This window comes from Ochotona curzoniae, unplaced genomic scaffold (genome assembly GCF_017591425.1).
Source record: "Ochotona curzoniae isolate NIBS_2020 unplaced genomic scaffold, NIBS_Ocur_1.0 contig_2294, whole genome shotgun sequence".
Lineage (NCBI taxonomy): Eukaryota > Metazoa > Chordata > Mammalia > Lagomorpha > Ochotonidae > Ochotona > Ochotona curzoniae.
This window is the reverse complement of record NW_024465405.1, coordinates 5,182,929-5,210,510: the sequence shown is the minus strand read 5'-3', so window position 1 is coordinate 5,210,510 and position 27,582 is coordinate 5,182,929. Positions and strand designations below refer to the sequence as shown.

The following is a 27,582-nucleotide window of genomic DNA, read 5'->3' as shown; positions in this document are numbered from 1 at the left end:
CCTAACCGTGACAGAGCCACATTCACCCCATTTCCACACGGGCCTAACCGTGACAGAGCCACATTCACCCCATTTCCACATGGGCCTAACCACGACAGAGCCACGTTCACCTCATGAACCACACACACACACACACACACACACACACACACACACACACACACGAGCAGCATGCCGGAAACAGTGAACAAGCTACACGGACAACGGCAGCCACGGGGCGAGAGCCCGACAAAGCAGGGATCCATCGCTCACACACGAACTTGGCACCCAAGGGCCCGAGGCTGTCACCAGCGTTCTGCCCAGCTGGGGTGTTGTGGGCAGCACTGTGCAGCCCTTTCTGACCCCCAGGGAAGGCCAGCCCAGCCCCCTCCATCTGGAGGTGCCAGCTCGGAGGGCTGCGACCTGCCTGCTCCCCGGCAGTGAGGGAGGCACAGCCCTGCTGCCACGCAGAGCCACACGCTGGCTCCCCTCAGGACGCTGGCTCCCCTCAGACGCTCCCCAAGTGTCGCACTGCTAGGCTCACACCTGGGGCTACTTTGTTGCAGCACGTGGGGTTCAGCCGGTGTTCCTTTACTCTGAAACCAGGGGACCTGGTGCTCTGGCACGCCGCGGCGAGCTGTCGAACCTGACGGGTGTGCGGATTCAGGCGACCTGATGGACACCCACACCCCACTCTTCCATGTTCTTACATTATCAGGAGCAACGGGACATGGACAGCTGCTTGAGGATGGTCACCCACACCGCCCCCAACCCCCCAGCCGTCACTTGCCCACCCTGACTCCCGCCAGCATCACTCATGCCTCCCGACTCCTAAGCACGTGCCAGCTGCTCTGCCCCAAAGCACTGATGTACATCAGGCCAGGAGACCCTCCCGAGCAGCTGAGCTGAGGCTGACTCGCCCTGGGACCCTCGGGCAGCCCCAGGTCAGCCGTCCTGAAGAGCTCCCACTGAGATACCAGGAGGGACCCACCCAGGTCCGCACTGGGGTCCTGCACCTCGCTGGGGCCACCAGGACAGGTACACACACACACACGAATGGGCTAAGATGGTCATGGCTCCACAGACCCGGAAATGCCAACTGTGTGCCCGCAACAGTCTGTGGATGACGGGCAGGGCGCCCTCTAGTGTTCATCTCGACTCGGCCGCCCTCGCCCACTTGGCCCTGTTTCAGACGCATCTTCTCAAGGAGACACCCTGATGCGCCTGGGCACCAGCGCAGGGCAACACGCACACCCGGATGAGACTTCTCATACACAAAGCTCTTTGCAATTACTCACTGACACTGCAAACCATCAAAACCAGGTTCGAGAGCTGCCCTCACCTCTCACCGCAGGCAGCCAGGGCCAGAAGCCCAGTGCTCCGCCCAGCAGGCTGCGAAAGGCTGCCCAAGCCAGCCCTGCCCTGGGACGGGGCCAGGTGCCAGGCCAGTGGGCCCCACATCTCCACTTTAGGGAGGCTGCAAGTGGCCACGAGGCCACAACTGAGCGTCACGGCCCCAATGGTCATGTTCAGCCGGCTGCGACCAATCCGTCGTCACAACCCAAGTGTGCAGCCGGCTGCGACCAGTCAGGACCCCAGTGGCCGTGTGCAGCCGGCTGCGACCAACGGCCCGGAAGCCCGCGTCCCACCTTCTCTCCCGGCCGGGACGGCTGCTGCCCCTTCTCGTAGTCCTTCTTGGTCTCCAGGATTTTCTTCACGAGTCCACCTGCCAGAAAGCGGGCATGTTACACCTCGCTCAGCAAGAAGCTGTCAGTGCGGTCAGGGAGAAACACTCAACTCTCACTTTTGCTCTATGCTGAAAGAGTTTCAAAAAATCTTTTTATTTGACAGGAAGCCTAAGGCAGAGCAGCAGAACATGCAACGCTGGGGGTGGGAAGCAACTCAGAGCTTCAAGACGCTTCAAGGAGAAAAGCTTTTTGTAAATGTTCCCCAAAAGCAGGAATACAGATGAGCACCCACAAACAGGACAGGAACACCGCCTCTATGTGGGGGCAAGCAACAGAGCCAAAATCATTTTGCTCAAAATACTGCTTCACCCAAACACGCCCCGACACGGGACCATGTGACCAAGGTCAGGCCACGCACAGGGACCGCACGGCCAGGGAGACAGCCCTGCCACACTGCGGAGGAAAGACACACACACCATTTCATGAGTGTCTCTAAGGAATGGGAGGGAGGCCGTGCCACGGGCCACGTGGGCACGCTCCTTGTGGTGCTCCTAAGACCACAAAACTGTGTGAACATGTCACTCGCACATCCAGCAAAAGCCACAGCGGCCAGAAACCGGAAGCAGAGTAAGCTTAAGCATCACACTGGCTGGCTCGCAGTAAGACCGTTCCTTCCTGAGTTTAAAGCGGGGAGACACCTGTTGTCACACTGGAGGGGAGGACAATGAGGAGGGAACTGGGGAGGGAGCGTCATGAAACAAAGCAAAAAAGAGGGACACGTACATCCCCAGGACAGATGCACCATAACAACAAAAGCACAAGTCCCCCAGGGCCGCTGGAAGCTGGCGGCCACAGCGCGGGCGGGGAGGCCTGCGCACCCACAGGCCAGCACAAGATCAGGAAGGCCAGGCCACTCCCACGTGCACCCAACCATGGCACTTAACCGTGCACACTTGTCTGCACCATTTCTTTTCAATAAAAATGTAACTTTGTTGTACTAAAGAAAAATATCAGGAAGTAAAACCCTGCCCCTCCAGGCTGGACAAGCTCAGGGGCGTCTCCGTGCGTGTTTAACCCCAGCCTTGTGCAGCCAAAGCATCTACAAGTGACGACCAACCAGGAGGACGCAGGACAGGGCAGCCGACACGGGAGGGAGCCCGAGCAGGCAGGACGCTACCCAGAGGTGGCACCGGCGGGCTCCCCACCAGGCAGTTACAACACGAAGACGGAAGGCAACATGTGAGACACAAACACCCAACAGAACAAGGCAGCAGCCAAAAGGCCCAGGAGCCGCCGTGAGGGGCCACGAGGCAGGCACAGGAGAGGGTGATGAAGGAGTGACAGCCCGCATTCAGCAACAGCCACATGCACGTGTGCACACATGTGTACACACTACACACGTGTGCGCACACGCTTGCACACGCACCAGAACTCACCGTGCTTCTCGTCCTCCTCCAGCTCTGCTGCTGGGACCTGAGCACAAAAACAGGGCAGAGGCGATGAGCGTGAGGTCTGCCGAGGTGCCAGGCGGGCACAGCCAACGGCAGGCCAGAGGGCAGCCCTGTCTGGGGCTGCAGCACTGACCGTCTCCAGCGGGGACATCTCCAAGAGCTGAGGCGCGGCGTCCACCACGAACTGGTCGTCCTCCCCGCTGTCGCCGTTCTGTGAGTCGATGATCACGGAGGACACTGCTTTCCCACTCCCTGCCCTGCGCGAGGACGAGACCACGTGAGACGCTGTCTGTCGCCACCTTGGCCTGCACCTGCGCCAGGGCTCTCCCCGAGGGCCGGCAGGAGCAGAGGTGGTGACAGTGTCCCCACAGAGTCCCCAGGCTGGTGGCAGTGTCCCGCTTTCAGCTCCCCCCACACGGCCCGCGGTCCAGCTCGTCCTCGCAGCCTCCTCTGCCCGGCATGGCCGTGGCCCTCCACCTGCGGTGGGCTGCTCTCCCACATCTCAACAGTCGTGGCAAGGGTCACCCCGGGGGCCGGGGTCTCCCCCATATCTATCCCCCTCAAACAGCAACTCCTCGGGACCCTCACACAGCTTCCAGGAGCTGGTGCTGCCCAACACTCCACTCAGGCACTTACTGTCCACCCTGGTTGCTGTCACATCCAGCAAATGAACTCCTGCAGCCTGGCCCAGGGGCACTTCCCTTCTGTGCCCCCAGGAGCACCCACTGCCCGCTATAGCTCACTGCCAGCCTCCCTGGGCACCCAACCCTCTGCACCAGCACCCACTGCCCGCTATAGCTCACTGCCAGCCTCCCTGGGCGCCCGACCCTCTGCACCAGCACCCACTGCCCGCTATAGCTCACTGCCAGCCTCCCTGGGCGCCCGACCCTCTGCACCAGCACCCACTGCCCGCTATAGCTCACTGCCAGCCTCCCTGGGCACCCAACCCTCTGCACCAGCACCCACTATGGCTCACTGCCAGCCTCCCTGGGCACCCAACCCTCTGCACCAGCACCCACTACAGCTCACTGCCAGCCTCCCTGGGCGCCCGACCCTCTGCACCAGCACCCACTATAGCTCACTGCCAGCCTCCCTGGGTGCCCGACCCTCTGCACCAGCACCCACTGAGGCACACTGCCAGCATGCCTGGGTGCCCGATCCTCTGCACCAGCACCCACTATAGCTCACTGCCAGCCTCCCTGGGTGCCCGACCCCCTGTATCTGGCCAGCAGCTCGCGAGCCCCACATGCTGCAGGCTGCTGGTCAGCTCCTGCCTCACCCACCCTCGATGTATGCATGAGCATCTACTCCTGCAAGGGCTGGCCTCTGCTGCTGTCATCCCACTGGAAGCAGCCTGGTGACCCTGCGACCTCTGGTTTGTGCGTGTGACCTCACCCCAGGGCCGGGACTCGGGCCGGGGCTCCTGACCCAGGCTGGTACATTCTCCCTGTCTCGTTAGGGCCTGCCGTCATCAAGCCACTTCTCCCAGCATCCTCTGCTGCCTCCTGGACCCCACCTCCCAGCACAGGCCTGAGGCTCAGCGCCCGAGCCCTGGCTTAGCTGAAAGGCTCACCTGTCGGTAGCTAACACCTCCACACTTTCTTGCCGCCTGACCCGGGGAGGCGCTGGCCTTGCACTCCCAGGGCGAGGAATTCTTCTAAACCCGAAGAAAAAGAACAAGTGAGAAGCACGTTGGCACCTCAAGGAGGGGCGAAGCGAACAGAGGCTGACAGGAGTGGGCAGCGCCGCCGTGCAGGCGAGCACCCCCTGCAGCGGGGGCGTCCCTCGAGCCCACCCTCCCAAGGAGTGGTCCCTTCCAGGCGCCACAAAGCCAAGAGTTCTCACTCGCCCAGGCCCCACACACTCGGGGCCGCACGGCAGTGTCCTCCGAGGGCCGCCAGCCCCACACACCTGACGCTGGACGCAGGCTCGTTAGGGACTTCCGAGCTCTCCGACACCTCAGACTTCTCTCGGCCGGCAGGTCCAGCTTCTCCCTCTAAGAAAGAAACAGAGGCCGTGAATGCCTGTCTGAGTCAATATCACTTCAAATACTCAACTCCAATATCAACACTGGGGCATCAGTTATGCATGTTTGATCTGCATATAAACAGTAGTTATTTATCTGCTTAATTCAAATACTTGAAAAAACAGCAAACAATTACAGATATGAGATAATTTGCAACCACCCTTCAGATTTTTTAAATTGGACAGACAGACACGGACAGACAGACAGGGAGACCCAGGACCAGCACACAGGGTGCACAGACACCCCGACATCACATTGGCACAGCTGGGACACACTTCCTAGTGGCTGGGTCGCACACAGGGTTCCCCAAACACACGTGCAGGCTTACCTGCATCGCTGGCAGAGTCACCTGAGAGAAACAGACACACACATCAGAAAGGCGGCTGTGCTTCCCGGACACCGCCCGCCTCGTGAGTCACCCGGGACACTATTCCACGCTCCACTGCACTCGGGCAGCACGCACACGCGACCAAGCTTCTCTCCGGGGTCAGTTAAACATGGCAGACAGAGACCCCGCCCAGCGTGAGGGGACGGCCGAAGGCTCCCAACCCCACGGGAGCAGGCCTGGCCCGTGTGACCCGCCCAGCAGCTCCTCCACACGGGCCACACAGCTCCGCCCACCCACCTGCACACTGTCCTTTCCCTCCAGGTGCTGAGCTCAGAGCACAAAGGTGACCCAAGCAGCCACAGCACAGCAGGCCTAAGGGCATGGAGCCCTTACCATGTGTGACTGCAAGTGCAGGGCAGCCAGCTGATAGCAGGGACACCACAGAGGAGTAATGCAACACCCCATTCCAGACGGTCCCTCCAGCCGGGGTCCCACATGCCCCCTGAAGTCACCTGCACTCCACACAGACACCCCGAGTGCGTCCATACAGGACTTGGCACCAACACCACAGGCACAACTCCCAGAATAGCCTGCTGAGAGGGCAAATCCAGGTTCTGGACGGGCACTGGCTCCCATGGGCCCATGGAAACTAGGGGGCTCTCTGGGACCCTATGGGGAATGCCCAGCAGGCTCAGAGGTCACAGGCCACAAAGGGACTGCACAGGACTGTCTGGCCCTGACCAGTGCTGGAGGACTTGTGGGGCAGTAGTCGGGTTACAGCTGGCAGCTCCAGACAGAAGGCTGGGTGCAGAGTGACCAGTGGCCACTGCAGCCCAGATCCCCAGGACGGGGGCCAGCTCAGCCCTGGGCAGCCACACAGAGGGACAGGGCACCAGACTCTGGCTTCTCTCCTCTGCACCATGCACACCCAGCAACAGCGGCAGACAGGGGGCCAGGCACTGGGCTGATTGTGGAAGCACCGGCTGACGCTGGAACCCTGACTCACTCCTGCCTCCAGCGTCCTGCCAAGAGGCACTGGGAGGCACCCGGTGATGGCACCAAGTCCCCAGTTCTCTGGCTTCGGCCCCGTCTCCCTCAGCCATCGCAGACAGGAACTGCCTCTTCAATGAATGCAGAACAAAACAGAACTGAGACCCCAGGCCACACAGCAGGCATTCAGAAGGGTCCCTAACCCGATGGGTCCCTCCAGTCCCTAAACCCGATCCCTAAGTATCCCCCATGTAGCCACCAGGAGACCCAGGGGCCACTGCCCACCTGCTCCCACCACACCTGGGATGGCAGGCCTGGCAGCCCTCCTCCCAGAGTCAGGCCCAGCCACCAGGAGGCCAAGAGGACCCAGAGGCCTCCGTCCCCAGAGCCTGGGCTGCTCCGGCTGCGCGTGGGCCGCCTAGGTGGACAGAGACTCCATGTGCATTCCACACCGTCCTGCCACTCGGGAGCAGCACTGGCCTCCGCTGCCCTGACCATGAGGCCGGACCAGGAGCGCGTACAGTCCTCAAATGAACACCTGTCCCTCAGAGCTACGTGCGTGCAACTCCTCCTGCCTCACATGTCCTTCCAGGAACCCTGTGCCCGAGCCACCCAGGCCCCCAATCCACATCCAGGTCACCCAGGCCCTCCCACCCTGCACCCACATCATCCAGGCCCTCCCACTCTGCACCCACGTCGCCCAGGCCCTCCCACCCTGCACCCACGTCGCCCAGGCCCTCCCACCCTGCACCCACGTCGCCCAGGCCCTCCCACCCTGCACCCAGGTCACCCGGGCCCTCCCACCCTGCACCCACGTCGCCCAGGCCCTCCCACCCTGCACCCACGTCGCCCAGGCCCTCCCACCCTGCACCCACGTCGCCCAGGCCCTCCCACCCTGCACCCACGTCGCCCAGGCCCTCCCACCCTGCACCCACGTCGCCCAGACCCTCCCACCCTGCACCCACGTCATCCAGGCCCTCCCACCCTGCACCCACGTCGCCCAGGCCCTCCCACCCTGCACCCACGTCGCCCACCCTCCCACCCTGCACCCACGTCGCCCAGGCCCTCCCACCCTGCACCCACGTCGCCCACCCTCCCACGCTGCACCCACATCGCCCACCCTCCCACCCTGCACCCACGTCGCCCAGGCCCTCCCACCCTGCACCCACGTCGCCCAGGCCCTCCCACGCTGCACCCACGTCGCCCAGGCCCTCGCTGCCACATTCCCTGAGGCCCCTCTGCCTACATAGTTCCACGTGATCTCTGCAGCTTCAGCTCATTTGCCAAGCTCAGGAGACCAGTGGGACTCCGCTCAGGGGATGCCAGGCCTGACCCAGCCCCTGCCCAGCCAACACTGTGACCCTATCCACAGTTCCGAGGGAAATCAAACGACACGTCTACTTCACTGCGTTTCTAAATGCTGGCAAGATCACGTGACAATCTCAGGAGGGACAACTGAAGGCCTGGCGATCATTACAGACTGCAGCTTAGGGCCAGCGCAGCACTGTAGCTTCCACAGAAGGTCCTGACCCCGAAGCACACAGGGTGGTGGGAATGTGGTCTGGCAGCTAGACTGTCTGAGCCCCATCCGAAAGTTCCTGGGAGGTAGTGGGGATGCCTACGGAGCCAAGTCCATGCCACGCACGGAGTTCCAGCTCCAGCCCCGGAGCAGCCCGCCATGGCCACTGCTGCACGTGGACAGAATCTCGGACCTGCAGCAAGCCATTGCCTGCACATTCCTCTTCCCAAGCTCTCTGGCTCTCAAGTACGTTCTTTAAAAATTTGGAAGTAAAAAACAAAACACCACATGGGTATCAGAGGTAGACCCTGTGAGGAGCAAGCCTGCTCGGCCCCAGCTCACGCCAACAGACAGCTGGGAGCACTGGCAATGCCCACTCGGCCCCGGCTCACACCAACGGGCAGCCGGGGGCACTGGCTCATGCCAACGGGCAGCCGGGAGCACTGGCGATGCCACCCTGGGGCCCGCGGGGCGTGCACCTGCCCCCTGCAGGGGCCTAGGGCAGGCCTGCCCTTGCTTACCTCGCTGCCTCGCGGCTGGCTCTGGCTCAGCAGTCTCCCGCCACAGACGAGGCGAGTTACCATCTGAAACACTAGCTGAGTTAGTGCTGGCTCCTTCTGTTCCTGACATGAAACAGTTCAAAATTGGTCGTTAAAGACTGTCTGCTGAGGGCTGGAGACCAGCACAGCATCTCACATGTTTCCCACTCCATGTTGATGCAGGGCTAGCCAAAGACAGCTTCTGACAGCACACATCTAGAATATTCTTTCAGTGGGGCTCAGGTGGGAGGACAGGGACATCACTGAGAAGCACCAGGATCCACCAGCCCGGGGAGAAGCGAGGGTCTCCCCGGCAGAGGCCGACGGGCCCACCTCGCACTCCCCGGCAGAGGCCGGCGGGGCCCACCTCGCACTCCCTGGCAGAGGCCGACAGGGCCCACCTCGCACTCCCCACAGAGGCCAACAGGCCCACCTCGCACTCCCCACAGAGGCCGACGGGGCCCACCTCGCACTCCCCGGCAGAGGCCAGCGGGGCCCACCTCGCACTCCCCGGCAGAGGCCGACGGGGCCCACCTCGCACTCCCTGGCAGAGGCCGGCGGGCCCACCTCGCAGTCCTACAGCTAGCCCAGGGCCCCAGGGCCAGGCAGGAGCTAAGAGGAAAGCAGGAGGCAGACAGAATGCCCAGGACACGGAGCATGAGCCTCAGCATTGGAGACCTGCACCCTGCCTGTCCGCTGACTACTGGCTGGTGTCTCAAGGCTGATGAAAATAGAAAAAAAAATCAAACACCTGGGAAAAGAACCATTTTCCCATCAAATATAGGAGAAATAAAATTTTCCTTATCAAACAACTGAGAAAAAGTGGTTTTCCCTGGTGAAAATAAGAAGGGCTGGAAGGCACTGGAGGAGGGGGAGCGTGGTGGCACGCAGGGCTGGTGGGCCCTGGAGGAGGGGGAGCGTGGGGGCACGCGGGGCTGGCGGGCACTGGAGGAGGGGAGCGTGGTGGGACGCAGGGCTGGTGGGCACTGGAGGAGGGGGATCGTAGGGCACGCAGGGCTGGTGGGCCCTGGAGGAGGGGGAGCGTGGGGGCACGCAGGGCTGGCAGGCACTGGAGGAAGGGGATTGTGGTGGGATGCATGGCTGGCAGCCCAAGGCCCCAGCAGGTGCAATACGGCAGTGCTCCCCTCTTGGAAACAGCCTTGCAATTACTAGAAACTATTCAAAAATACTTAGAATCAACCTGTCATTAACTATCAAATAACTGTTTACTTAGGTAACAGAACTATACAAAACAGACCATATATAATTTTTAAGGAAGCTTTTTATAACCATAAAAACAATGCTAACATAAATATTCTGATACTAACAGTTAGCTATTGGTATTTTGCAGAGGGGAACCAAACAATAAAGATGAAATAACCTAACAGTGAATATAATCTTAGCATTTATTAGTCTTTCAATTATCAATCTTAGATTATCAATTTGAAAGATTATCAACTGAAACACCTTAACAATTTGACACTGTCAGAAGCTCCGGCAGTGTTGACTGTTGCCCAGCATGCCATACGCACACTGCAAAAGCATCACCCCCACGCCCGGGGCCTCTGCACACCGCCCTCTGCACACCGCTCTCTGCGCACCGCTCTCTGCACACCGCCCTCTGCACACCGCTCTCTGCGCACCGCTCTCTGCACAGCGCTCTCTGCGCACCGCTCTCTGCGCACCGCTCTCTGCACAGCGCTCTCTGCGCACCGCTCTCTGCACAGCGCCCTCTGCACAGCGCTCTCTGCGCACCGCCCTCTGCACACCGCTCTCTGCACAGCGCCCTCTGCACACCGCCCTCTGCGCACCGCTCTCTGCGCACCGCTCTCTGCGCACCGCCCTCTGCGCACCGCTCTCTGCGCAGCGCCCTCTGCGCACCGCTCTCTGCGCACCGCTCTCTGCACACCGCCCTCTGCGCAGCGCTCTCTGCGCACCGCTCTCTGCGCACCGCTCTCTGCACAGCGCCCTCTGCACAGCGCCCTCTGCACACCGCCCTCTGCACAGCGCCCTCTGCGCACCGCTCTCTGCGCACCGCTCTCTGCGCACCGCTCTCTGCGCAGCGCTCTCTGCGCAGCGCTCTCTGCACACCGCTCTCTGCGCACCGCCCTCTGTGCACCGCTCTCTGCACACCGCTCTCTGCACACCGCTCTCTGCACAGCGCTCTCTGCACAGCGCTCTCTGCGCAGCGCTCTCTGCGCACCGCTCTCTGCGCACCGCTCTCTGCAAAGCGCTGGGTGATATTCTAGGTCAGCTCTCCTGAACTCCAAGTTCACACAGAGAGGAAGGAAGCCACACAATTCTCTCACGAACGTCACCACCATCGACTCACAATCACAGCAGGCAGATGAACCAGCTCATCAAATAACCGCTTTTAAAAAATAAATAATGCATCTATTTAAAAACAAAAATTATGAATTAACAGCAAAACAAAGGCAACCGCTCCTGTCATCAGCTGTCTGGCCCTCGTGCCACCACGAACCCCGCAGGTGGCCAGTGCTCCATGCTGGCTCCTCCCACATGCCTCACGCGGCCCTCACTCTAGCGTATGAAGCCCAGGGCCCGAGCCTGGGCCTCTCCTCCACCCACCAGGGACCCCTCCTCCACCCACCAGGGACCCCTCCTCCGCCCGCCAGGGACCCCTCCTCCGCCCGCCAGGGACCCCTCCTCCGCCCACCAGGGACCCCTTCTCCACCCACCTCCTGTGGACGCTAACACACGGTGCCCTGAAAGCAGGTAGCTGCTGCCAGGGAACCCACCCCAGTTCAAATGGCATCAAGTACCCAGTGATTTTAAACAACAAACAACAGCACAGAACTCGTGGGACGATGGGGACACAGCCCGGGGCTCAAGGGCTCTCAGGAAGTTTTGCTTAGGGCCAGCATCACGGCATAGCAGGCTAAACCTCCACCTCCAAGCACTGGCATTCCACACAGGCACCGCTTCCTGCTCCAGCTGCCTCACTGCTGATCCCACTCTGCCTGTGGCTTGAAAAAGCAGTGAAGGAAGTCTCACCCTCTTGGGACCCTGCTCCCACGTGGGAGACTCAGAAGAGGCTCCTGACTTCAGACTGGCTCAGCTCCAGCTGTTGCAACTGTTTGGGGAGTGAACCAGCAGACGGAAGATCTTTCCCTCTCTGCCTTTCCTCTCTAAATCTGCCTTTCAAATAAAAATAAGTTGAAAACACACAACCCTCTGCTCAGTGGGCCAGAACCACGTGGCCTGTGTGCTGCCACATGCCAGAGACAGGATGTCAGATGTGTCCAAGCTCGGGGGAGGCCCACAGCCGGACGCCAGACCTCCTCCGCCCGGGGTGGGCAGACGGGGGTCAGTCCACTGGCCTCGACCTTCCCATGCTGTGCAGCGCGGTTAATAATGCAAGAATTTAAATGGTAAAACAAACATGGAATGAAACTAAGCCCAGCTAAGATACGGACGAATGTTCCAGACACAGTGGGAACTGTCAAACAACTGCAGCAAGAAGAGGGGGACCCCCTGGCCCCTCACCCCAAAACACAGGGTGAGGGAGGACCCCCTGGCCCCTCACCCCAAAAACAGCAAAAACGATGACAGCAAAGCTCACGCTTTCTCTCACATCGGCCTTGACACACAGCCCGGGCAGTGGACATGGAGCCAGCACGACAGAGGCCACGAGCCTGGAGAACAGGGCCAGCACGACAGAGGCCACGAGCCTGGAGAACAGGGCCAGCACGACAGAGGCCACGAGCCTGGAGAACAAGGCCAGCACGACAGAGGCCACGAGCCTGGAGAACGGGGCCAGCACGACAGAGGCCACGAGCCTGGAGAACGGGGCCAGCACGACAGAGGGGCCAGCACGACAGAGGCCGCGAGCTTGGAGAACGGGACTTTGACCTGCAGCGCCAAGAACCCAAAGTGACTCTAAGGGAGGGCTCCTGACCAGCCCTATGGCAGCAGACCGGAAGTCACACGCATGTCAGACATCCACTCAGGGACCACCACCCACACTGGCACCCTGGGTCCCAAAGTGCAGGCTGGCGTTGTGACTGCAAGCCCCTGCTCCTGGGCACGGCCAGGTCCCAACGAGAGCCACAGGCGGGCAGGTCCTGTGCACCCCGCCTGCTGATGTCGGGTGTCATTCCCATCTCTGCCAAAGGGACAAGCATTTAGCCCAGTGGTTAAAGAAAAAGAAAAACACCCTAGTTTGTTTTAAATGCACATACCACTGGCCATGAGCCTGTCCCTCCAGTTTTGGGCTGCCAGAGAGCCCACAGGCTGCCTGGGCCAAGCAGCCAGTCCGTCACAGGCAGCATCTTAACCCATGTCCCGTACGTGGTGTTAGCCACTGAGGACGCAGAGGCTGAGGCTTACGCCGGGTCCCAGCTCCAAGCCAGGCTGCCCATCAGCACCTGAGTGGAAGGCTCCCCTCGGGCTGGCATCACCACACACCCTGTCCGTGCCCCTGCTCCGGGAGCTACAGCCCACCAGACGTCTCCGTGGTAGGCAGGGGAGAGGTCCGACGGAGACAAGCCCCGCTGGCCTGCACCCTGCTCCAAGCTGGCAGTCCTGGAAGGCAGGGGAGAGGTCCGACGGAGGCAAGCCCCGCTGGCCTGCACCCTGCTCCAGGCTGGCAGCCCTGGAAGGCAGGGGAGAGGTCCGACGGAGGCAAGCCCCGCTGGCCTGCACCCTGCTCCAGGCTGGCAGCCCTGGAAGGCAGGGGAGAGGTCCGACGGAGACAAGCCCCAGCTGGCCTGCACCCTGCTCCAGGCTGGCAGCCTCTCCCTCTGGCCTCCCACGCTCACTAAGATCCAGCACAACCACAGAGTTGTCTCACCTGGAATAAAACACGCCACACTCGCCTCAGCAGTGTGCGCCGCACGGGCCGGGCGGGACACGGCCGGAAAGCCTGTGCTTTGTCCAGCTACGGCCACAGCCGTGGAGCTCGCTGAGCCGAGACAAAGGTTAACCTCCCTCAGACCAAAACGCACGCTCCAGATACTAACACTCCTGAGACAGACTGCGACACGGGACCCAGGAGTCCCACGTCACTCCATCACTGCCAACAGCAAGATTAAGAAAGCATTCTGATTTAAAGCTTATCAATTCTGCAGGAAAAAAAGTATGTACAGATTAATTTAAAGCCGAGTTCATGAAGCTATCAAGTAACTTAGCAAAACCAAGCAAATAAATCATCAAAGAACTCTCTCTGGTGCGGGAACAACCTGGCGTTACAGCGACACGAAGTAGCAAGATAACCTGAAGGTGACACCACATACCTGAGCCGAGGGAGGGGCCGGCAGCGCAGTCTGCTTACCTAGCTCTGCAGCGGCAGCTTCCCGCTTTGGTTCACTGTTTAATCCAGACACTATGGGGTCTAAAGCTTTAGCTGAGACATTATCTTCCTTCCTTCCTAACATAAAATAGTAGTGAGAGATTAGAACAGTGCAAGGCCTTGCGGGGTTAGGACAAGCTAACTCTCAGCCTCCGCGTGAGCCCTGTCGGGGGTCCCATGGGATGCCCGTCACCTCCCCGGTGCTCCCCAGCCCCTCCAGCTCGCTGGCCTGTGGTTCTCCTGTCCTCTCCAGCCGACTGCACAGCAGGCCAGCCCCCCATCCTCCTGGGCCCGCAGGTCCACGGCCGCCAGCGCCAGCTGCACACTGGGAACCGTAGGGCTGCTGCTTCTCCAACTCTCCCTGCTGTCAGCACGCCCACCTCCCCTCAACCAGACTTCACACCCGCACACCAGCCAGCCTCTCCCAGCCCTCACAATCCAGTGCCCTGCACCACGCGGTGCCCCTACCCCCTCACGGTGCCCCTCACCCTCTCACGGTGCCCCTTACCTCCTCACGGTGCCCCTACCCCCTCACAGTGCCCCTCACCACCTCACGGTGCCCCTCATCCCCTCATGGTGCCCTGCACCATGCAGTGCCCCTACCCCTTCATGGTGCCCTGCACCACGCGATACCCCTCACCCTCTCATGGTGAGCCCAGCTTGGGCTCCACACCTGTCCTGAAATAGATCCTGAACCCCAAGAACTGCGCTCACACTTCCCAGAAGACACGGCCCCGCGAAGCACCATGATTCTGCCACAATTCCGCCACACACACAACGAAGCTGCCGAGCTCAGGGTCTCTGCACGCCGCCAGGTCCTCCTCCACGTCAGTCGGCCCTCCGTCCAGACACGCCCCTCAGCAGGAGCCCCCTCAGCAGACCCCTTAGCCCTGCAGCTCCTGACCCCCCGGAGCCTTAACGCTCCTGGGCTCTGCTGTTATGAACATCTGGACCACAGCAAGGCAGGTGCACCGCGCTCAGCGCAGGCCGCACTGGGGCAGCCCTGAGCCTCTGTCTGTCCGGAGGGGCCACGTGTCCTGTCCCTGCTCAGCTCTGGCCAGGCGACAGCACTCCAGAGCTCAAGGGGGCCCACACCTGGCAGGCCACACTGTGGGTTCCACCAGGACGCACAGAAGCAGAGACCAGGAGAGAAGACACAACGCGTGCCAGCCTGCCTCACCAGGCAGTCCCATGCCAGCTGCACCGAGCGGAGAGCTCGTCTTTTCAAGAAGTCTTAGCATCCTTTCTTCCCGACACCGAATCGCACAACAAAAACACCTTAACAATCTGCAACACTAAAATGCACCATGAGGGGCGGCTGCTGCGCCCTCCCACGTCATGTTCTGGCTGCCAACTTCCCTTCCAGCACCCTGCTCGAGTCCTGCGAAAGCAGTAGGGGACGGCTCAGAACCTGGGGACCCTGCACCCGCAGGGGGAGACCCAGAGGGAGCTCCTGGCTCTGGGCTTCAGACCAGCCCAGCTCCAGTTGTTGCAGCCATTTGGGGAGTAGGCCAGCAGAAGGGGGCTCTCTCTCTCTCTCTAACTCTGCCTTTCAAATAAAAATAAGTATATCTTAAAACACATACACAACTATACATGTCCCAAATTCCTGGACGAATCACCACAGGAACAGCAGCTTTGAGTACATAAAGTTAAACATGCAGACAATGCACAGACCAACCCGCATCAGCTGAGATGAGCCTCGCGTGAACACAGCCGCAGCGTGCGGGGGTGTGCACGTGAAGGACAGCCACCAAAACCAGGAGCACACACGCCAGCAGCGTCACTGTGCACCTGTCCCTTATCACCCGCTGCCAGTCACTGCAGGAGGCGCGAGGAAGCAGGGGTACAGCCCGCGGCTGCAGGCGCACAGGACCCTGCCCTGGGCCCCGGCAGGCACTGCTCCCCAGCCTGTCAGGGGAGGGCCAAAGCACGGCCAGCCAAGGGGGAACTCGCTGCACGGAAACCATACTGACCGGCTACGCGCACACAAGACGGGTGGGGGCTTCCCAGGACCACCACCTCTCACTCCAGGCCAGCGCCCACTGCATCAGAAGTCAGGGACCACCCCAGTGGCTACACGGTCGACACACTCAGGCTGAGCCCTCACGAGACCCCAGTCGTGACCTCCTGTCAGCCTGCACGGGGGACTGCAGACCACCACTGTGGAAGACAGGCGCCCAGGAACCTGCCGACTGCTCGGCGTTTGCTCAGACTGACAACCGAATCACACGTCTCCATCCCAAACCACGTCTCCGCTGCACTGCCTACTGTTGTGAGTGGGCACACACGTGCCACGTGTGCGACGATCCCACTCGCAGACACACCAGACATGCTGCCCAGCCATGGGGCGTCTTCCCAGCCAGATTCAGTGATGCAGGCCTAGACGCCGAGACCCGCGTGTTAGCTCCGTGCTGGAGAGGACAAGTTGTGCAGTACCTTCCACAGAATTTTTGGATCGCCGTTTCGATGATTTTGATGTCACTGACTTGGGTGCTCCCCTGGAAATCTCAGTCTTCAAGAGAAAACAAGGGAGGAAAATTAGCCGGCACAGTGAGCCCGGAAGCTGCTCCCCGAGCCTGCTGACCCATGTACGAGCCAGCAGCGTCACACAGCAGCCGCCTGCCCCGACGGGACACAGGCCCACGGCCCAGCCACGCTTCACGCACGGCGCAAGACTCCATTCCTCTGTGCAGTGCTGCATGGACTGGCGCCCTGCTGCCCCGCCTCGAGAAACGCAGTCACCCTGCGCCCATCAGAGCCACTCTGAGACCAGCATCACCAGGGTGTCATGACGAGAACCACGGCTATGATACCACCGGAGACAGCCTTGCAGGAGGACCACTGCGGGGTGGGCAAAGTGTGCCCAGTCTTAGAAGGGCTTACACAGCATGTCTACACATGGCACTGCAGTGGGTCACCCCAGGGCTCCCTCCGGTGGCCCAGCTCTTCTCTAGGGTCACCTCCACGCGCCCCAAGAAAAGTCACCGTGGTTTAACAACCCGCCAGCCTCCCTTCTCCACCATCCTGCTATCAGGGCCTGAGCTACACAGTCCGGGGGTGGCTCGGTGGAAGTGGTGGGCCATGATGGAGACACCTAGGGGCTCATCCCCCTTCCCCCAGGGACCCCCACCCCTGGGGCCCTGTACATCATGCTTGAAAAAGAAACACACTAGAACACCAGGAGTGTCAGGCGTCCACCAGCCACCCCTGTGCTTCTGCAGGTGCACCTGCCATCACCTTCACAATGACATCCAAGTCACCTGTGAGTGCAGGTGCAAGCCACGCTCTCCAGGCCTCCACGGCCAAGCCAGAGCTCGGCCTCTGCTACCCCAGCACAGCGGCACCTTCTCGCCTCTGGCCACCACCTTGAACACTTACCTCCATGTCCGCTCTGGAGTCCTTAAAAGACCCTTCGGACAACTTTTTAGGTATCTCCCCCAAACTCGTTGACTGCAAAAAAAAAAAAAAAAAAGTCAGATTTTAGAGTTGTCTCGCCGTAACACATGAGACATTGTCCCATGTGACACACCTCAGGACAAGTTACACACGGCTCACAGCAGGAGGTCCTCCCGTGATCCCGCCTCCCAGCTCTAACTCCACCGCCCCAGCCGGGGGCTGACACACCAACGGCAAGTCTCACCCCACGCAGGCAGGACAGCCAGGCAGGGACACCAGACACCCCCGTCTCTCAGGAAACCACCTGGAACCCCAAACCCAACACTAGGCCAGACGGCTCAGGACAACATCCCAGGAGACCGTGAGGGACAGAGGTGAGGCACAGAGTGATGGCAATGGCACAGCCAACACTGCGGTGGTCACTGGGCCACGGGGGACGGACTGTCCCCGCGCCCTGGGGTCACTGGGCCACGGGGGACGGACTGTGCCCCCGCCCTGTGGTCACTGGGCCACGGGGGACAGACTGTGCCCCCGCCCTGGGGTCACTGGGCCACGGGGGACGGACTGTGCCCCCCGCCCTGGGGTCACTGGGCCACGGGGGACGGACTGTGCCCCCCGCCCTGGGGTCACTGGGCCACGGGGGACGGACTGTGCCCCCCGCCCTGGGGTCACTGGGCCACGGGGGACGGACTGTGCCCCCACCCTGTGGTCACTGGGCCACGGGGGACGGACTGTGCCCCCACCCTGTGGTCACTGGGCCACGCTGAGGCCATGTCTTAGGACTGGCTGATTGTTTTTAAGCAAACACGCAGGTGCTCAGTCAGGAAAGGACTCACACCATGAGGCCTGGGACACCATCTCACACCGTAAACCACGTGGGTCACCATCTCACACTGCAAACCACGTGGATCACCATCTCACACCGTAAACCACGTGGGTCACCATCTCACACCATAAACCACGTGGATTACCATCTCACACCACAAACCACGTGGATCACCATCTCACACCACAAACCACGTGGATCACCATCTCACACCACAAACCACGTGGATCACCATCTCACACCACAAACCACGTGGATCACCATCTCACACCGTAAACCACGTGGGTCACCATCTCACACCATAAACCACGTGGATCACCATCTCACACCACAAACCACGTGGATCACCATCTCACACCGTAAACCACGTGGATCACCATCTCACACCACAAACCACGTGGGTCCTGACTGTACAATACAGAACAGCACCCGCACCTCCCCCCTCAAAGACTGGAAAGCAAAAACTGCCTGTTCAGTGCCTCGACAAGCCAGCGTCCTGAGCACTGACAAGGGACCAGCTGAGTGTGCGGGAATTACTGACTACAGGCCGGCACCGCGTCCCTGTCACCCTCAGGCTGCCTCTGCTGCTGGCCACTGTACCTGACACCTGCAGCTCGGCTCTGGGTGCACGGCCACACGCACATCACACAAGCCCACACGGCCACCAGAGGGCAGAAGAAGACGGGGACCAAGCAAGGGTCATGACAATGGCTGGCAAGTCATGGGTCGGCTGTCCTTCCAGGAGCTGACCCTCCCAGCTGCTGGGACGGGGGGCTCCGAGAGCGGCTTACAGCAGCTCACAACTGCACAGCGCTCACTCCCCGCTGGGAGGGTTGCTGCCCCAGGGGCACACGGATGGGCAGGGGCCACTTCCTCCAGTCCCACCTGCTCTAACACACAGCCACGAGTGACGTATTGCCACCAGCCAGCCTCCTGGGGAGTTGCCACCAGCCTCAGCAGCTGCAGCGAAGGTGGCACAGACCCCATCAGGGGATGGAGGAGACAGATCCTGAGCCCTCCCTCATCTCCGCGACAAATAGCACTGGGGCCATTTGCGACACCTCACAATACCACGTCCCTGCAAGAGCAGGTACCTGAGAGCCAACACACAAGTTACCGCTAAACATTCATGGAAATGGGCTTAAAAATACATTTCTGGGCCCAGCGCAGTGGCCTAGCAGCTAAAGTCCTCGCCTTGAATACACCGGAATCCCATATGGGTGCCGGTTCTAATCCCAGCAGCTCCACTTCCCTGCTTGTGGCCTGGGAAAGCAGTTGAGGACAGGCCAAGGCCTTGGGACCCTGCACCCACATGGGAGACCTGGAAGAAGTTCCTGGCTCCTGGCTTCAGATTGGCTCAGCTCCAGCCGTTGCAGCCACTTGGGGAGTGAATCATCGGACGGAAGACCTTCCTCTCTGTCTCTCCTTCTCTCTGTATATCTGACTTCGCAACAAAAATAAATAAATCTTAAAAACACACTTCCTTGGGGATACAAACTTCTGAAATTATCTTTTAACTGCATTTTTCCACGTCCCATATTGTCAAGTAGCTTCCATTGCCACAGGATTCCTCGTGTGTATGAAGCGAAGTGCAAGGTCGACTGACAGACGCCGCCAGCAAGGGTGGTAAGACGCGAGCAGCTGCGCCTGTCCAGGGGCAGCCTGGCACCGGCAGCCTGGCGCTGGTGAGTCGGGCAGCCTGGCACCGGCAGCCTGGCGCTGGTGAGTCGGGCAGCCTGGCACCGGCAGCCTGGCGCTGGCGAGTCCCCAGAGCGCTCGGAAAGCACAGCCTCGTTCCCACGACTCACCTTCCTGTCTGCCTTCTCACGGTCGGGGTCCCTGGCGTGCTCCCCATTCCTCACCCTCCGCCGGTCCTTCCCTTTGTCTCGCAGCTTGTCCTTGTCTCTGCCCGCCTCGCCCCTCCGCTCCTCTCTGTCCCTCTCCCTGTCCGCCCTGGCCCTGGGCTTGGCCCGCTCCGAGTCCCGGGGGCCGTCTCTGTCCTCCTCCTTGTCCCGCGGCTTGCTCTCTTCTCTCTGCTTCCCGTCTCTGCTTCTTCTGTCTTTTATCTCAGAGCTTCTTTTGTCCTAAAAAAGAACATGTGCTGTCACCACGAGAGCCTGATCTGAGCGACAAGATGGCTTCATTTTCAAGCCTAGGGAACTCACCTCTTTCTCCTTCCGACTCTGGGGTTCCTCTTCTCTCACGTTCTTGTTGTCCGGCTCCTGAGACCCGGAGGCCAGCGAGGCCCGGCCCTTCACGTCCCCCTTCTCGCCAGCCAGGACTCTCTTCACGGCTTCCTCGCTGGAGAGCTGCTCATCGACGGGCCGGAGGACAGAGGGGACAGCGCACGCACATCAGAGAGCCCACTGAGCATGCTCGGCCCCGACCACACGGCCACAAAACAGACTTCCGCGGGCAGCACAGCGCCTCGCAGTCCGACGGCACAGCCCGCCCCAGGTTTAACTCCAGGAAGGGAAAGCCGACCGAGTCCAGAGCGGCCTCACCCGCTACTGCAGCAGAGCCCGAGACAGACAAAACAGAGCGGCTAGGGTGCACAGGAGCCGGGAAGTCAGACCCGGGGCAGCTCTCCGCGTTCTGCCACTCCTCCTCAGGCCTCCAGCCAAAACAAGGGAAATGGTCTCAGAGAAGCAGAAGTGCATGCACGTCAGAACATACAGTGCGTCATCACAGGAACTAAACATGGAAGCCATCATGTGTCCAAGAGAGGGCGCTGTGAGGTCGGTGCCGGGGGGCCCCAACCCTGCAGGCCCTGCATCGCGACCAGCTGCTCGCCTCTGACCCACCAGAACGCATAAGCACCGGGGAACGACAGAGAGCACGCGCACCTGCACGCAGCAAGCTGCTGCCTCCCAATTCAGACCAGACAGCTCAGGCTGAGCCAGGGATGGAGGGACCCAGCCCCTCCGTAAACCTGCCTCTGGGACAAAATCAAATAAATCCTTAAAAAGTTCAAATAAACAGATAAAAAAATATAGTACATACATGCAAATGCCACACTGGAATACACACACCTTGTACACACAGCAGTGTGCACACACACCGTGTACACATCAGCAATGTGCACACACCGTGTACACACATCAGCAGTGCACGCACACACACCGTGTACACACATCAGCAGTGCGCACATACCATGTACACACATCAGCAGTGCGCACACACACCGTGTACACACATCAGCAGTGCACACACACCGTGTACACACATCAGCAGTGCGCACACACACCGTGTACACACATCAGCAGTGCGCACACCAACCATGTACACACATCAGCAGCGCACACACACCGTGTACACACATCAGCAGTGCACACACACCGTGTACACACATCAGCAGTGCACACACACACCGTGTACACACATCAGCAGTGCGCACACACACCGTGTACACACATCAGCAGTGCGCACACACACCGTGTACACACATCAGCAGTGCACACACACCGTGTACACACATCAGCAGTGCGCACACACACCGTGTACACACATCAGCAGTGCACACACACACACCGTGTACACACATCAGCAGTGTGCACACACACACCGTGTACACACATCAGCAGTGCGCACACACACCGTGTACACACATCAGCAGTGCGCACACACACCGTGTACACACATCAGCAGTGCACACACCAACCATGTACACACATCAGCAGTGCGCACACACCGTGTACACACATCAGCAGTGCACACACACACCGTGTACACACATCAGCAGTGCGCACACACGGTGTACACACATCAGCAGACAGTGCACACACACCGTGTACACACACTGACACATCAGCAGAGTGTGCACACACACACACCGTGTACACACACAGTATGCACAAACATTCCAGGACACACAGTATACACACACACCAGCACACATTGTGCCCGCACACACACCAGCACACACTGTGCCCACACACCACTGCCATACCACTTCAAAGCTGAGAATGCCACATTCTGAAAATGAATGCACCTGCCCCTTGCGGTAACGGCACACACTCAAGGACATTATGCTACGACAGTCAAGTCCATGTTAGAGGACAAAATCTACGATCCCAGAGTCCCAGGATTAGTCACATTCACAGACAGAAACAGGAGGTGGGTGCCCGGCGCTGGTGGGGCTGGGGGTCCAGCTCGGCCGTCGGGGAGCCTGGGGGATGCTGCAGCTGGCAGCAGGCACGTCTACGTCCCAAGTACTGCACTCCCCACTTCACGGTATCTGAATTCAACACAGCTGGGGGTCTCACTCTGAACACAGCCTCATCCAAATGGCTGGACTCAATCCCATCTCTGCCCCAGACTGAGCCCCCTGTTTGGGTGCACCAGGGAGGCAGCGGCTCACGCCCCCGGGCTGCGGCCACTCCCGTGGGAGACCTGGACTGGCCCAGCCTGCAGCCACCCGGGGGTATGAATGTTCTTTGTCTCTGTAATTCTTTCTAAATAAGAGACACAGATCTGCTTTTCAGAAGAGGAGCAACACGGAATCCACCAGGGAACGGGGAGCACAGCCAGTGTTTGAGCAGTATCCGCGATCGAGTCCTCAAGCCTGACGGTGGACCTGGGCCAGAGCCAGGTTTGCCTGAGGTTCCAAAGCAATGGCCTCCCTCCCCACGGCTGCCACACAGGAAAAGGAGCACAGTCCTGAGGTGACCTCCTGCAATGCCAAGGCTACAGGGCCCGGGCTGACCCGCCCAGAGGCCCGAGGCCTGGCACCCAGCGCTCCAGCCCAGTGAGTCCTACAGCGCCCAGGCTGACCCACCCAGAGGCCCAAGGCCTGGCACCCAGCGCTCCAGCCCAGTGAGTCCTACAGCGCCCAGGCTGATCCGCAGGAGAACCAAGGCCTGACACTCAGCGCTCCAGCCCAGTGAGTCCTACAGGGCCCGGGCTGACCCACCCAGAGGCCCGAGGCCTGGCACTCAGCGCTCCAGCCCAGTGAGTCCTACAGCGCCCGGGCTGACCCGCCCAGAGGCCCGAGGCCTGGCACCTGGTGAGTGCTGCACAACCATGCGGGAACCCTCTGAGGTGACTACGAGGGGAAGGGGAGCAGAAACTGGGGGTTACAAACAGGAAAGGACAGGCCTCCCACGCGCCCTGAGGAAAAGCAGATGCAGGCGTGCAGCCCAGCCACAGCCCAAAGGCAGAGGGCCTGGGGGTGACCAGCAACACCGAGGGCTGCAGACCTGTGCTGACAATCCCTGCTTGTTCTGTCACAAGACAGGTGAGGACAGGTTCAAAGCCCAGCATCAACAGCTGCCACTACACACCTTCCCACCAGGTGCCACCATCCCGGAACCTTGCCCTGCACTTCCTCCACCTAGGAAACCGAGGCCTGCCCTGCACTGGCTCCGCCTGGGACACACCTGAGCCCTGCCCTGCAATGGCTCCGCCTGGGACACACCTGAGCCCTGCCCTGCAATGGCTCCGCCTGGGACACACCTGAGCCCTGCCCTGCACTGGCTCCACCTGGGACACACCTGAGCCCTGCCCTGCACTGGCTCCACCTGGGACACACCTGAGCCCTGCCCTGCAATGGCTCCGCCTGGGACACACCTGAGCCCTGCCCTGCACTGGCTCCACCTGGAACACACCTGAGCCCTGCCCTGCACTTCCTCCACCTGGAACACACCTGAGCCCTGCCCTGCACTTCCTCCACCTGGAACACACCTGAGGCCTGCCCTGCACTTCCTCCACCTGGGACACACCTGAGGCCTGCCCTGCACTTCCTCCACCTGGAACACACCTGAGGCCTGCCCTGCACTTCCTCCACCTGGAACACACCTGAGCCCTGCCCTGTACTTCCTGTACAAACGACACACCTGAGCCCTGCCTTTCCTGCACCTGGGACACACCTGAGCCCTGCACCTCCTGTACCTGGGACACACCTGAGGCCTGCCCTGCACTTCCTCCACCTGGGACACACCTGAGCCCTGCCCTGCACCTGGGGCACCTGGGACACACCTGAGCCCTGCCCTGCACTTCCTCCACCTGGGACACACCTGAGCCCTGCCCTGCACCACCTGAGTCTAGGAAGTCACCTTACCTTGCTGAGGCAGCACTTCCCGATGGCCTGAAGCAGCTCGTTGGTTCTCTCAGGCTCATGCCCGGCCACGATCCGGGCTGGCTTCACCAACAACGGTTCTCCAGAAACCATCACAACCACATCTATGGCTTTCTGCAGGAAGCTAATTTTGGCATCTTTATCCTGCAATGTTATGTTTAAAACACGGACATGAAAACACTTCCAAGAGTCTGCATAATGCCAGTTCATTCAATGTATGTGAGGCAGTCCCTCTGTCCCCAAGAAGCTGTTTTGAGGTCACAAATTTAGAGAAACTAACATCTCAAAACAAAACTGTTCATCAATTTATTTAGGGGGCTTACATCAACCTTTGAAATAATAAACTCCATCCTTCAGTGGGTGAAACCAGCATGACTCACAACTGTCACAAACAAGAAAACGCAGCAGGGCGCGCTGCGGCTGGCGGGGTGCATGCAGGAGGCGCCCGCTCCCAGACCCACCTTAACATTGTCAGACTTCAACTCGGCGTCCGTGTAGAGGCCCTTCATAAAACCAGTCACTCTGATCACCTTCAAGAGACAAAGAGCCATCAGAAGCTGTCCTGGGACAGCCCACCCCTGGGCACCACACTGAGACCTGCTCCACCTCGCAGGCCAACCTCTGCTGGCCCTCAGGGGACAGACCACAGGCAACACACAGCACAGGCACCCAGTCCCCAGGGAAGGCTGAACTGAGACCAGGGCAGCTGGAGGACAGGCCAGGGGACACTGGCTTGACCCTGAGGCAGAACACTTAAAAATCAATCCAACGAATAGCTACTACAAGCTTTTGTTTTTAGTGAAACCAGAGAAGACCAGGTGGCACGGGGGCCGAGCAGCACAACGTATGTGTCCACCGTGCGTGTCCCAGGCCCGCAATGACACCAGTGCCAGCCTCCTTCTCAGCACCAGGCTGCAACAACTTGAGTTGCATCATTAGCTATCAACAAAGCTAGCTTCAGGCACACCAAGGTACCTCAGAGCTGGGCGGCCTGTTGCAGTGCAGGCAGAGCGACTGTGCTCACCTCTGGCTCCCTGCCCTGCACGGCGTCCCTGCTGAGGCTCTTCAGCGCCCACACTCGGTCCCACTATGGTGGCAGCACCCACACCCGGACCGGGGTCAGCACTCCGGGCCCAGAGGGAGCCAGGGCACACTCTGGCCTTTGGGCATGCTCACCGCCTTCACCACGTGGCCAGCCACCCATCCTCATAGCGGCAGAGAGAAACTCCAGAAATACATCAGAACAAGTTTGTGGGAGAGAAGGAGCCCCTAACATGCCCACAGACCCTGTTTCCTTGGGTGCAGGTGGTGTAGCCCACCGATCCACACCCATGGCACACACACACACACACAGCTGGTCCCTTCTCCAAATGCGGTCTCAGCTGGGCGTAAGTGCCCACTAGCTGAGGGGCTGCCAGACATTGCTTTGTGGTGGAGGAGAACTCAGGAGTTTCCCAGCAGGGTTTGAAACACACGGAAACGTGGCACAAGCTGAGGGCAGGAGGGATCAAAAAGTTTGTGCAGGGACAAGAGGACTGGCCCGAGGAGCAGGGCCTGGGCAGCTGGTGCGCCTCAGGGGCCGTCTGTACACGCAACCTGCGCCCTAATCCCACACAGCATGGCAGCTCCCAGGAGTCGGCAGGTGCCCAGGGAAACGGCCGGCCACACCCGGCGGCTGCCAGGAGTCCCTCCCTACCGCAGGTCTGAGCCAGCTGCGTCCTCGGGCGGGGGGCGGCCACACAGACAGTGCACATTCAGCTCCCCAGCAGTCACCCACCAAACAACCACACAGTGTCCAAGGGGCAAGGACGGGGACCGCACATCAACACCCCCCCCCATGCCCAGGACCAAGAGGGCGCCTTCCATGTGCCCAGCGAGGCAGGGGAGCCCAGCGGAGGCCAGGAGAGCCCAGGGAGGCCAGCGGAGGCCAGGGGAGCCCAGGGGAGCCCAGGGAGGCCAGGGGAAGCCAGGGGAGGCCAGGGGAGCCCAGCGGAGCCCAGAGGGGCCAGGGGAGTGCAGGGGAAGCCAGGGGAAGCCAGGGAAGGCCAGGGGAGCCCAATGGAGCCCAGGGGGGCCAGGGGGGCCAGGGGAGCCCAATGGAGCCCAGGGGGGCCGCCATCCCGCGGGCAGCTGCGCTCTCCAGACAGCCGGGTGTCCAGGCAGGCGCGGGGCTCGCTCGGGGGCCGGGCGGGCAGCCGGGAGCGCAGAGGGCGCAGAGGGCGAGTGCTCGGGGCCGGACCCAGGCCGCCGGTCCCTCCCCGCGGCCAGCCCGGCCGCTCGGCGCCCACCTCGGTGACGATGTCGTGCAGGTAGCGGAACGGGGGCTTGGTGAGCAGCTTCTCCGTCAGCGGCGGTCTGCGGATCACCTTCCCCAGCGCCTCCTGCGTCCGCCGCACCACCGCGGCGTTCATGGCGGCGCCCGGCCGCCCGCGCCCCTCAGGCGGCCCGGCAGAGCCTCAGCCCGGGTCCCCGACCCCGCCGGCCCCGCCGCCCCGTCCCGCCGCGACGCCCCGCTCCGGCTCCCATCCCACAGTGCACCGGAGCCCCACACGGCGCCTGCGCGGCGGCCGCGAGACGGCCGGTCGCTAGGGCGGCGCGGCCTTGGCAACGAGCGCGCCCCGCCCACCGCCGCCGCCCTCCGCACGGCGCCTGCGCGGGGGCTGAAGGACGGCCGGTCGCTAGGGCGGCGCGGCCTTGGCAACGAGCGCGCCCCGCCCACCGCCGCTGCCCTCCGCACGGCGCCTGCGCAGTGGCTGAGGGACGGCCGGTCGCTAGGGCGGCGCAGCCTTGGCAACGAGCGCGCCCCGCCCACCGCCGCCGCCCTCCGCACGGCGCCTGCGCGGCGACCCCGAGAGGAGATCTTGTATTTGTTAGGTTACCGACCACCCCTGAAACACGTACTAACAGGCTTTATTAAGCAGACGAGTCCGTACGTGGGCCTTTCCCCTCGCAGCAGAGGAATGAACAGGAGAGGAGGGAACCACAAGTTGGAAGGACAAGCTGGGTAGTGGAGACAAAAGTTGTATACCCTCTCTGACGAGGGTGCTGGCATTGGCCCTGCTCGGGCCTGATGGGGCAAGGAGTGCCGGCCTATGTCCATTATTGGCCCACTCGTGGCCTTGGCTGCCTTCGGAACGGGCCAGGTATCTGGCTGAGGTCTCTGTGGTGTGCACCCACTTCCTGTACCCGCGGTTACCATCACCACTCACTGGTTCACGACGGCTGGAGCTGGGTCATCTAGAACCAGGAGCCTCCTCCAGGCCTCCCATGGGGGTGCAGAGGCCCAGGCAGGCACTTGGGGTCATCCTCTGCCATTAGCAGGGAGCTAGATTAAAAATAAAGCAACCAGGACATTGTTAGAGTCCGGGAACTCAAGTCCTCAAAGGTCCGTGCTACCAGAGCCAGGAGCCAGCCCCAGCTGCCCCGCGAGGGTCATGGGCATCACGGCCA

General features: G+C 61.0%; 1 protein-coding gene across 2 annotated transcripts in view; it reads right to left on the bottom strand.

Annotated features, from left to right (window-relative positions):
• Positions 1-26,548, bottom strand: part of TRAF3IP1 (TRAF3 interacting protein 1) — a 38,336-nt gene extending 11,788 nt beyond the window's left edge. Inside the window, exons 1-15 of one of the 2 annotated variants that reach the window (XM_040972367.1) lie at positions 26,421-26,548; positions 24,594-24,662; positions 24,115-24,276; positions 20,222-20,365; positions 19,844-20,140; positions 17,213-17,284; positions 16,271-16,346; positions 13,814-13,909; positions 8,503-8,604; positions 5,473-5,493; positions 5,030-5,114; positions 4,692-4,775; positions 3,252-3,375; positions 3,104-3,140; positions 1,629-1,705 (exon numbers count right to left, since the gene is read on the bottom strand). In XM_040972367.1, the coding sequence (XP_040828301.1) occupies positions 1,629-1,705; positions 3,104-3,140; positions 3,252-3,375; positions 4,692-4,775; positions 5,030-5,114; positions 5,473-5,493; positions 8,503-8,604; positions 13,814-13,909; positions 16,271-16,346; positions 17,213-17,284; positions 19,844-20,140; positions 20,222-20,365; positions 24,115-24,276; positions 24,594-24,662; positions 26,421-26,543 (1,569 nt within the window). In that variant the 5' untranslated portion in view covers positions 26,544-26,548. The remainder of the gene's footprint in view (positions 1-1,628; positions 1,706-3,103; positions 3,141-3,251; positions 3,376-4,691; positions 4,776-5,029; positions 5,115-5,472; positions 5,494-8,502; positions 8,605-13,813; positions 13,910-16,270; positions 16,347-17,212; positions 17,285-19,843; positions 20,141-20,221; positions 20,366-24,114; positions 24,277-24,593; positions 24,663-26,420) is intronic. The other variant, XM_040972368.1, reaches the window with a different exon arrangement.
• Positions 26,549-27,582: the final 1,034 nt, after the last annotated feature.